Source organism: Coturnix japonica, chromosome 1 (assembly GCF_054131305.1).
Source record: "Coturnix japonica strain WE chromosome 1, WE-NBRP24, whole genome shotgun sequence".
NCBI classification, from domain to species: Eukaryota; Metazoa; Chordata; class Aves; order Galliformes; family Phasianidae; genus Coturnix; species Coturnix japonica.
In genome coordinates, this window is record NC_140663.1 from 156,323,648 (window position 1) to 156,335,539 (window position 11,892).

At 44.3% G+C, this 11,892-nt stretch overlaps 1 protein-coding gene across 1 annotated transcript; it reads left to right on the forward strand.

Moving 5' to 3' along the window:
* The first annotated feature begins 7,305 nt into the window (after positions 1-7,305).
* On the forward strand, positions 7,306-9,564 carry LOC146762802 (inositol 1,4,5-trisphosphate receptor-interacting protein-like 1). Its single transcript, XM_085536810.1, has one exon. The coding sequence runs from the start codon at positions 7,362-7,364 to the stop codon at positions 8,790-8,792; it is 1,431 nt and encodes a 476-aa protein (XP_085392936.1). The 5' UTR covers positions 7,306-7,361; the 3' UTR covers positions 8,793-9,564.
* The last annotated feature ends 2,328 nt before the right edge of the window (positions 9,565-11,892 follow it).

Below are 11,892 nucleotides of genomic sequence, written 5' to 3' on the forward strand. Positions count from 1 at the left end.
CTATTACATCCAACAATAAGGGAACTGAATCTACGTCTTTCACTGTATTCTTGACCCATGACTTTTCTGAGTTCAACTCCTTCATCTCGCATCTCTTATTTTTACTTTGCGAATTTGGATGCTGAAAAAATATTTAGTTATGCCTTCCATTGTCTGTTTAAATGCTAATATTTTAGGCCCAAGCATAAATAGTTTAGTAAATATTTAGTATTTATACACAAAGACTTGTATGAGGACATAGAAGTGTAGTGACAGAAGTACAAAGTTTTGTTTTCAAAACCACTGAGATTAGAAATCATGGAATAACTGGGTTAGAATCTAAGATACTATTTCTTAGATTATTGGCTTTTGAAGCTTTGTAGAGGTAAGCCTAGAAATAGATTTCTTTAGATATCTCCAGATATTTTTTCATTGCATTTTCACAGAATTATGAGACTGCTTGAGCCTTCAGAGATGATAAATTTAATTTCACTGAATTTGCTAAGATGTACTTTTCTCTCTTCTTGCACCCCTGAGAAAAATAAATACGCCTCTTCCAGATCAGCATTCTGACTTTAGATCTGTAGGAGTCTATTCTTGTGGGATAAACTGTCTGGAAAATAAACCAAGAAGAAATTTCTACAACAAATATTTAAGTATTGTGCCAACTAAGTCAAAGAAGACCAGTATGTGCAGAAGTGAAATGAGGGTAAAAACATTTGTCTTCCCCAAATTTTCATCTATGCCTTTGTAAAAATAGATGAAACAAACAGACTACCGGCCATATTAAATATCCATGAAATTTCCTCAGAGTAGCTAGCATTATGGTCAGAATAAATGACTACCCTCTAACCGTCTTACTTTCTGTTCTGCAAACAGTATTAGCATTTGGTGAGTGATTATTACTTTTTGCTGCAGCACTGGAAAATCGTATTGCAGAAAGGGTTGAGACTCGGGCCATTCAAGTCTTTAAGTACCTGACTCATGCTGAGACCTGTCTGTTAGATCTAACTGCCACTGGGTTTTCAGACTTGAAAAACCTTTCAACATCTGTGAAAATTTTTCTTTCAGGGCACAAAGGTTTTCCTAGTGGAACTGCTGAAGCAGCATTAAAAAGACATGCTAGATGCAAACCTTCAAGGTGATTTAAATTTCTCTTTAACACATAGAAATCAGAACTAGAACTAAAGGAAACACTGAGGAATGTGTGTTAGCAAGTGAGGTCAGTAGCTGTGAAGTACATTATGTTAAGCCTGCTGATTAAACGGATTAGACAGGCAATCTATGAATTAGCATCATTCATACTGAAGTTATTATTCACAGATTTTCTACTTTTAAGGGAGGAAGGCCATTTCTGTCTGTGATAGTACAAGGGGGAATGGTTTCCAACTATCAGAGGGAAGATTAAGGAACAGATTGTCCAGCGAGGCAGACCTGAAGTTGTCCAAGGCCAGGTCAGATGGGGCCCCAGTTAGCCTGATGAAGTGGGTGGCTACCAGACCATAGCAGTGGGATTGGAACTGGATGGTCTTTAAGGTTCCTTCCAACAGAAGCCATTCATTTGATGATTCTATGATTCTTATCAATAGTATAGCTTTCTTCTCCAATGTTATTCTTTTGAACTAAGTGAACTGTTTCTTAGACCCCGGTTCCACAATGTCCTGGATTTCTTTGATTATATCACAGAGACTTCCAAGAAGTATAGAAGGACTAATGAGAATGAATTTTTCTTTAAAACAAAACCAAAAACAAAACTTATAAAGAGCATCACAGAGAGAAGCATTGTAACTGTAACTAGCATTTGCACTGCATGTTTTTCCATTACTTCTTTAGAAATGGTCCTTTGTGCATCCTTGATCATATTCACATGGTATAACAGAGCACAATACAATCAAAGGCTCATTATGAACAATATTTTTATTTGAACAGATCTTTTTTTTTCCTTATTGTTTCTAGAGAAAGAAAAAGAAAAAGAAAAGGAAAAGAAAAACAAAAGGAAAAAGAAAAAGAAAAACAAAAGGAAAAAGAAAAAGAAAAAGAAAAAGAAAAAGAAAAAGAAAAAGAAAAAGAAAAAGAAAAAGAAAAAGAAAAAGAAAAAGAAAAAGAAAAAGAAAAAGAAAAAGAAGGAAAAGAAAAAAGAAAGAAAGGAAGAAAGAAAAAATAAAGTAAAAAACCTGTCCTCTGTGATGTCTATTTCATCACTTAAGAATTGTGCATTCAGTCAATTAATACAGTTAATAAGGAGTGCTCAGCAATCTGAGGTAGCTCCACTGCTCTGTTACTTCTTAAAATGAATCTCTGCATATAGAATAACAGGGATTTTGACTCAAGTCATTGGTTCTCTGCTGATGAGTTTTCCACTTCAATATACTTTGGAGACATTGATCACGTTATAAAGCAGTGCTTCACTAAATTGCATATTTTTTTGTCCTCCCAAGTGTGCTTGCACACCTCAACTCCTGTTTTAAACCATCATTTCACAGACTTACTAAAATGAAGAAGCCTCCTGCTCTGCCCACCTGCTTCTACCACGAGCTGTGAAAAACTCCCACATTCCTTACTTCATGTTACAGTTAAAGCAAATATTTGAAATACAAATGCTCTCTGCTTCTCCTTCTGTACTCTCTTATTGCTCTTCCGCCACTTTTCTATCACTCTTCTGCACTGCCTAACAAGACCTTGAGTCATTATTGAAAACTGTTTTTCTACTTTATCACCCAAGGCATTGGCCCATGACTTTAGAGGTGGATATTGGTGGAACGGCAGAAGATATGGAACCTTCCCACTAATATTGCATTACATTTTGTTGCTGTGTGACAGATGGCAGCAGAGGGGTAACCTGGTAAAATGGTATCTGACATGGAAGTGTGTATGAAGCAAAGGTGTATCACTGAATTCCTCCATGTGGAAAAAATGGCACCCACTGACATTCACTGATACTCACTGAATGTTTATGGAGACCAAGATGTGGATGTAAGTACAGTGAAGTGGTGGGTGGTGTGTTTCAGTGGTGGTGACAGTGATGTGAAAGACAAGAAATGTTCTGGATGACCATGTAGATTTTTACAAGAGTGGCATGCAAATTCTTTGTTCATCTCTGGGGCAAATGCACAGCTAATGGTGGTGACTATGTTGCTGAGATTTCTCCCTGTCAAACAGCGTTATTGTGCAGAGTTGCCAGCAGAACCTCTACTCCTTAGTGTACCTTGTCTGCTCTCTGTGCTCACACCCTTGTGATCCCTGGCAGATGTCCTTGCACTACAACTACTCACTTTGGATGAAGATGCATTTCAGTCTGGTTTACCCATCTCTTGGTTACTACTCTGTCCCCTGAAAAGATTATTGCTCTGGAGCTGTCTTACAGAAAACACATCACGTTCTCATTGTTTGTAGATCAGTCAGCGTGGCTCCAGATATAACAGGGCTGTTCCCTTTGCAGCCCTTCCCTGCTGCCAAACCCCAAATGGCATATTTTGAGATCACACCCACAGACCCTCACAGACATGTCCTCTGTTCTGTCTACCTTGTACAGCTGAGCTAAGAACTTGAGCACAGGGGCGGAATAAAATTCAGTCCTTGATACCAACTGCCTCTCTGCAGACAGCCCAAAGTAGGCTAAAACTCAGCAACACAGCTACCAGAAATGAGCAGAAGGATGAGTTCATATTTTTCCTGTCAGTCAACTATTTGCTTGAAAACAAATAGCAAACCAACTGCAACACACCATGCATCTGCTAAGATGCTTGTTACATCTCCCCACCCCCGTCATGATGACTGCTCTACAGACCTGCTGAAATCCCACAAATCAGCCAGACTGCAAGGTAGCAGGAAAAACTTTTAGAATGACTGGAACTTTTACAGTTAGAAGTAGTTTAGGCTACTTTTCCGTCATGCCTATTATTCCTCTAATCATCTGTTCAAGGTTTCTGAGACTTTGACAGCCTTGAAGGGAAGCTGGCTGTGAAGAAGAAAAATTTTGAGGTAGGAGGTTGGAACTGCCATGATTTTACTGAAAATGCTGCTTAATGCTTCAAATTTGATTACAAATCCACATATTTAATTTAGAGCATCTTGTCTTGAGGCAGCTCACAAAACATTCTGACCCATTAGTAGGAGAGGGGCAGACAGATACCCTTCTGCCTTTTCTTCAGTGACTGACCTGTGTCAGGGAGTCAGTCCCTCCCCCTTGCCCTGGAACCCTGAGAGGCACAGCTGAGAAATATGCCACTCCCAGCACCAAGCATTCCTTTCACAGCTCTCCAGTTTTTGTTTCCAGCTTCAAGAAAAATGCACTGATTGGCATGGAAACAAAAGTCAAAGTAGGGGTCTACTCAAATCTGAACAGTAGTTCTTACAAGGCATGGCTGTTAAGAAATTCTCTAGGAACATATTCAGAACTTCTACTAGAGTTGTTCATTGCACTTAAGATGATGATCAGTATAAAGGTCCTACTTGAATCCACTGGCTGTGTGAAGAATGGAGTTTTGGAAGATTTGGAGGACATAGGACTGTAAGACTTTGCTCTCCTGGTCCCTTATAGACAATCCAGTCTATGTTAGGAACCAGAGCATTCGTTGGAATGTCTGTATAAAAACTTCTGTTTGTTCCTTCCTCCTTTGCTTGCCTGATTGAAATCTGAAACTCCTCCATTGCTCTATTTGAGAAGAATGAAGCCCTCATCTTGTTTGCTGGGATAGTGAGACAAATTTATCTGTATTCATGATCATAGCTGTGAATTAAAACAAACAAACAAACAAACAAACAACACTGAAAACTGAACATTAGAAATCAAGAGTGAAGTAGAAATTTGTGTTGAGTCTGTAACCAGTTTTATCTTGTGTTTGCATGCTCTGTGATTATCGTTACATATGTGGTATGTAGGACAAACTATGTTCTGAAATACAGTTTTGTTTCAGAGTAAAATGTTTTTTCTTAAGTTTTCTACAATGCAGAAGTGAGCAACAAACATCCTTTTCCATTTCCATTTGAATTCTTTGGATAAAGCTTGATGAACCAGCTATTCTTTGAAAGAAAAATTTGTGGCTCAGCAAAGAGGAACATTCTTTACAGACGTTCCCACCTGCCCTGTGCTAAGTACGTTGCAACATTTAATTTCATAGCAGCAGTCAAACAAGCAAACAAACAGGGAAGCAAACAAAAACTCAAGGAGTCTGTGTAGAAGCTCTGTACTGTGTTTTCATTGGTGCAGAAGCATACTGGCCAAAGACCTTAAGCAGCACCATTCAGTTGGATTGCAAGAACAGTGATAAATCTTTTGATGAAGAGATAGAAATTATTACTTCTTTTCTGTAGATTCCTCTTTCCTTTACTGTTATTGTCTGGGATAATATCATCTTGTAAAATATTCAACCTGTATTCAACTCTTTCCAAGAGATCCCTGTCTTTTTTGTGCTGGGGAGCCCAGAACTGGACACAGTATTCCAGATGAGGCCTCACCAGGGCAGAGTAGAGGGGGAGGACATGCTCTTTTTAATACACCCCAGTATGCCATTGGCTTTATTGGCTACAAGGGCACACTGCTGGCTCATGGTCAACCTGTCATCCACCAGGACACCCAGGTTCCTCTCAGCAGAGCTCCTCTCCAGCAGGTTTTCCACCAGCCTGTACTGGTGCATGCAATTATTTCTACCCAGGTGCAAGACTCTACACTTGCTTTTGTTAAACCTCATCCGGTTTCTTACTGCCCAGCTCTCCAGCCTGTCCAGGTCTCGCTGAATGGCAGAACGGCCTTCAGGCGTGTCAGCCAATCCTCCCAACTTCGTGTCATCAGCAAACTTGCTGAGGGTGGTCACTATCCCCTCATCAAGGTCATTGATGAAGATGTTGAACAAGACCGGACACAGTACAGACCCCTGGGGGATGCCGCTAGTTACAGCCCTCCAGCCAGACACCGCACCGCCAACGACAACCCTCTGCACTCTGCCAGTCAGCCAATTCTCAACCCACTTCACTGTCCACTCATCTATCCCATACTTCCTCAGCTTTGTTCTAAGGATGTCACAAGGGACAGTATCAAAAGCCTTACAATTCTTGTCAGCAGTATACATCTCAGGAACTTGCTTATTAAGATCAGAATTATTTACTCCAATTAACGCTATTTAAGAAAATTTTAAAACTACATTGAATGAAGATTCACATAAACAGGAGACTACAGTTCTGATTCAGATCCTGGAATATCCAGTAATACTCATTAAGAGTTGCCCATAATGTGTGATATTTAGTCTGTCGTGATCCCTTAAAGGAGTAAAAGAATTGGTGAAAACTAATCTAACTGCAGGCAAACCTAAGGGAGACCCTGGGAACTCAGAAAAACATAGACAAGGCTCAAGATGGACAGGCCCACTTGATTTACTGCACTGCAGATAGGCTGAAACACACTCTGAGTCTCAGAGATCCCTCTCTTGAGTCAAGAAGTCAAGAGTGGACAAAGACTGAGATTTAAAGTGGACCTGAACAGGCTTAGAAGACCTACATCTGCGGAAAATAATAAAAAGAATATTGCATCAACAAAAACTGAAGAAATTGAAGCAAATGCAACCAAAAAAATCAGGTGAAGAACAAGATGTGTTTAATCTGTAATCGCCCCATAGAGTAGTACGATATATGAAGCCAACTGCTTTCTCTGCAGTAAAACCCCAGGGAAACAAAGGCAATCCAGCCCGGCCACGTGCCTCAGAACAGGGCCGATGCCGCGGCCATGGAGGCCCAGGGCAGCTGAGGGGGGGCCGAAGGGTGGGGCCGAAGGGTGGGGATGGGGCGTCTGTGACGGCACAGCGCGTCACAATGCGGGGCTGGCATCGAGGCCAGCAGCGGGCAGCGCTGCTCCACTTTGGCCTGGGCCAGCGGTGAGTGCAGCAGCAGGGGGAAGGCTGTGCTGGGCCGGGCGCGACCTGCGGCCCGCGAGGGCTTTGGGAGCCTGCAGTGCCGGCAGCGAGCGCTCAGGGGAGCCTGTGAGCGGCTCTCTGGGCAGTCAGCGGCAGCGCTGTCCTCAGCCCCCGCTGCCTCCCAGCTCCCTCGGCCCCGCTCCTACCTGACCCCAGGGGCTGTGTGTGGCTTCTGGCCCCGCTCCCCCAGCCGTGCTCGAGCTCCCACCCAGCCCCTCTCACTGATCTCCCCTCTCTCATCTCTTCCAGATCATGGCTTTGGCGTTTTTCTTCGCCTTGTTGGCGTGGACAGTGGCTTTCGTTGGTGATGAGTTGGATGCGGATACGCTTGAACGCATGCGTGAGCGTGAGGTGTTTCTGCAAGAGCAGATGACACTGCAGTGGCAGCACGTAGACAACCTGGGGCAGAGCTGGATAGGCATTCGAGCCTTGTCCTCTGTGTTGCCTTACGGGAAGGTCTGCAGCCTTCTGGAACGCATGCGTCAGGTGTTTCTGCGAAAGCGGATGGAAAAGCTTCCGCTTTCGCTTCCGCTTCCACAATTAGAAGAGAGCAACCTGGAGAAGAGCAGGGTGGATATTCAAGCCTTGCTCTTGTCTGTGTTGCCTTACTGGAAGGTTTGCAGTGTTGTTTGCATTCTCTTCCTTTTTCTCTGGTTCATGTGGAAGATCTCTAAAAAGTTCCAGAGAACTGAAGACATCAGTGATGAGGAGAGCTCCATCCGTGAGCAGGAGCAGCAGGAGGAGCAACGGGAACCGGAGGTGCAGCAGGAGAAAGCAGAAGAGGAGGGGAGTAATCTTCTCCGTGCTGATGTGCTCTGGCCAGAGCAAATTCATCGAGATAACTGTGAGCAGATACTCCTCCTCTTTGGTCGCCTCATCAACTTATGCCAGTATCTGGTGTCAGATACTTTCTTTCCGGTGCCAGAGCACCCCATCGGGGTGGGCAGTGCCTATGAAGGCTGGTGTCCCCCTGAGGGTGAACCCATGTTCCGCCTGCTTGTGCCCCTGTCAGCCCCCCGTGGGCATGTTTTCCACCTCGATCTGGGAGCCGCAGGGGAGCTGCCAGCAAGGAACTCCCGCATCCATGTAGATCTGGAATGCACGTGCGGGAAGGAGCAGGAGATGGGTATGCGGTGCTTCCTCCACACCTCCAAGGAAGAGCTGGGAAATCAGCAGCCCAGCCTGCTACGTGACTTCTGCAAGGACGCCTACCTAGACGTGGAGAAGACTGCCCGATGGTTCCAGGTGCTGATCACAAATGCCTGGAAATACATGCCTGAGGCAGAGACATGCACTATGAGTGTGGGGTTCTCTGGGCGCTCCTGCAGGATTCATCTGACAGACATCCACAAAACCGACTTCGTTGCTGAGACCATATTTGGCGTCCAGCAAGAAAATACGGACATCTTTCTGAGCAGCCAGGAGACAGAGGCTGCTTTTACCCCCAGCACAACCTGGCCACAGAGTTGTGTGGTGGCTGAGGAAAAGTTTTTCCAGCACATAGCCACCCATGACCAGGGGAACACTTTCAACAACCTCAGATATGTGCAAGTGGGTGCCCAAATCCTGGCGGGCCAAAATTTTTCTCCCTACCAACTGAGGACAGTGATCATGCACCTCCTGACTGCCATCCCTTTGGAAAGCTGGCATGGGAGCTATTTCCTGCAGCGGATGGATGACATCTTGCGCTACCTACGCTGCTGTGTGGAGGAAAAACGCCTGAACCATTTCCTCATAGGAAATGAGGACGTGCCTGCGGAGATTATCTTGCCGCAGGAATTCCGAGCGTCCCAACCGCTCAACCTCCTCCAGCACCTGGTGCAAGATCCAGACAGCTATGAGCAGGCACTGCAGGAGTTGCAGGAGCTGCAAGATCGGCTCACAGGCCTGCTGATCGATAGGAATTGAGAGACGCCCACTTGTCCTACAGACCAGCACTCTGGACATGGAGAAGACACCACTCAGCAGGCAGTCGGAATTGCTCCCAAATGTTTTCTCCACAACAAACCAACAGTGCGGTAGCCAGAGTGCTGAACTGAATATGCACAAGGGAGCAGCTGATGTGAGACTACACTGTCCTTCCTTCACCACCCTGAGGACCACCTGGGGAGAGAGAAGATGCTCAGCCTCCTACAGACTCTCCAGGATATGGAGAAAACTGCAACCTGGTTCCAGGAACTCGTGAGAGAAGCCTGGGTAGCTATGCCTCGACTGTCAACAGTGCAGCGCGAGTTGAGGCCCTCCGTCTGCTTCTGCAAGCTCCGGCTGACAACCACCTCTTGCAGAGTCCTCTGGATTGAGCTCAGGCTCAGGGTACAGCAAGAGGACTTGGACACATTTCTGTCCTTTGAGTAGGCAGGGGCTGTTGATAGCAGAAGCACGAGGAGGCCGCAGAGATGCGATGCAGTGATGCAGAGACTTCTTTGGGAAACAGCCGCTACAGCAGGCTACATCTGATGGATTTCCAAAGAAGCTGCTTACTTAAGGCAGCGTTTGAAGTACAGCAAGACCATGAAGACATCTATCCGAGCAGCCAGGAGACAGAGACAGCTAGACCCATATCCTGGTAGCCACCGGCATTTCTACATATGCCATGTTAGTCCAGGCTTTTAGATGCCGGGACCACATGGAGTGAAGAAGAATCATCTTTGACCACACTGAAAATATAGTTAAATAGTTAAATATAGTTAATGTAGATCAGAAAATGCATATTATTAAAACATATACATTGATATTTCATCGATGTATATGTTTTAATAAAAATTTTATTAAAATTTATAAAATTTTATAAAAATTATAAAAATCTATAAAATCTATAAAATTTTATAAAAATCACAAAATTTTATAAAAATTATAAAAATTAATAAAAATTAAAAAACAAACCAAACTTGTGGTATATGTGCCCTTCTTTTGGTGAAACTAATGCATCAGCTTTGGGACACTGGTGGACGGCAAGCTGAGACTAACAATCGCAGAAGCCAGCTTTAAGCTTGACTATGTTCATTAGACATTATTTTTGAGCTTTGTAACTTGGGTTCATGGTGAAGGCATGGCCAGGACCCCCTTTTCTGCAGAGCTGGCACTGACATCAGCACAGAAAAAAAGTAACACAAATACATTAATCTGACTTAAGGCGGGGTAAACCAATGTCATTGCAGCTGACTTTCCTCCCACTCACCAAAAATTCTGTAGCAACTAAGCAAATACAAAGCAACTAAAAACCGCCAGCTAGGCCAAAGACAGTAACTGTTCCCATGCTCTTAACTGGAGAGAGAAGTAAAAAGTGTTGATCTGTAAGCCAAAGTAACGCTCATTTCTTCTCTATACAGTCCTTCGCATGTGCCACCATTCTGTTATAGCATAATGAAGGAAGTAATCTAGAAAGTGACATGGGTTCCTGTTAGCCACACTATTTCTTGAGTCCAAGAATCATTTAACAGCCATTAGGAGGGAAGAAATTTTGGTTTTCAGACTTTAGGTAAGACCACCATTATTTCACAGAATCACAGAACTGTAGGGGTTGGAAGGGACCTCCAGAGATCATCGAATCCAACCCCCCTGCCAAAGCAGGATCCCTACACCACGTCGCACAGGTAGGCGTCCTGGCGGGTCTTGAATGTCTCCAGAGAGGGAGACTCCACCACGTCCCTGGGCAGCCTGTTCCGGTGCTCAGTCACACTCACAAGTAAAGAAGTTCTTCCGCACATTCGTGCGGAACTTCCTATGCTGTACTTTCATCCCATTACCCCTAGTCCTATTCCCACGCACTACTGAAAAGAGACCAGCCTCAACACTATGGCTCCCACACCTCAGGCATTTATAAACATGGATCAAGTCCTTTCTCAGCCTTCTTTTCTCAAGGCTAAACAGACCCAGTTCCCTAAGTCTCTCCTCATAGGGGAGATGCTCCAGGCCCTTCACCATCTTAGTGGCCCTCCGCTGGACTCTTTCCAAGAGATCCCTGTCTTTTTTGTGCTGGGGAGCCCAGAACTGGACACAGTATTCCAGATGAGGCCTCACCAGGGCAGAGTAGAGGGGGAGGATCACCTCCTTCGACCTGCTGGACACGCTCTTTTTAATACACCCCAGTATGCCATTGGCTTTTTTGGCTACAAGGCCACACTGCTGGCTCATGGTCAATCTGTCGTCCACCAGGACACCCAGGTCCCTCTCAGCAGAGCTCCTCTCCAGCAGCTCTTCCCCCAGCCTGTACTGGTGCATGCAATTATTTCTACCTAGGTGCAAGACTCTACACTTGCTTTTGTTAAACCTCATCCAGTTTCTTACTGCCCAGCTCTCCAGCCTGTCCAGGTCTCGCTGAATGGCAGCACGGCCTTCAGGCGTGTCAGCCAATCCTCCCAACTTCGTGTCATCAGCAAACTTACTGATTCCTCCTCTCACTCCAAAATCTTACCAATTAAACCAGACTAACAAGAACAAAATGCAGGATTTCAATAAACTTAAAAAACAAAACAAAACAAAACTAAAAACTATTCAGATAATAAGCAAATATAGCGACAAGACAAGGGGAAATGTCTTTAAACTGGAAGAGGGTGGATTTATACTAGATATGAGGGAGAAATTCTTTACTGAGAGGGTACTGAGATACTGGAACATGTTGCTCAGACAGGCTGTGGATGCTCCTCCATGGAAGAATTCAAGACCAGTCTGGATGGGGCTTTGAGCAACCTGGTCTAGAGGGAGGTGACTCTGCTTATAGCAGGGGGTTGAAACTGGATGATCTTAAAGGTCCCTTCCTACCCAAACCATTCTTTGATTCTATGACTCATTCTATGAAATCTTACCTGTTGACTGTGTACATCTTAATATGTACTTGAACCACATGCTGTCTCTAATTGTTTTGTTCTTCGCTCTCTAAAGTGTCGTTTTCATACCTAGGGACATTAACATTCTACTCTGTGGGATTAAGCATTATCACACGTCTTCCATCATTACTCCAAGACAAAACAGATGGTTTCTCAGTAGTTCAATGTAATCCAGATAGTCT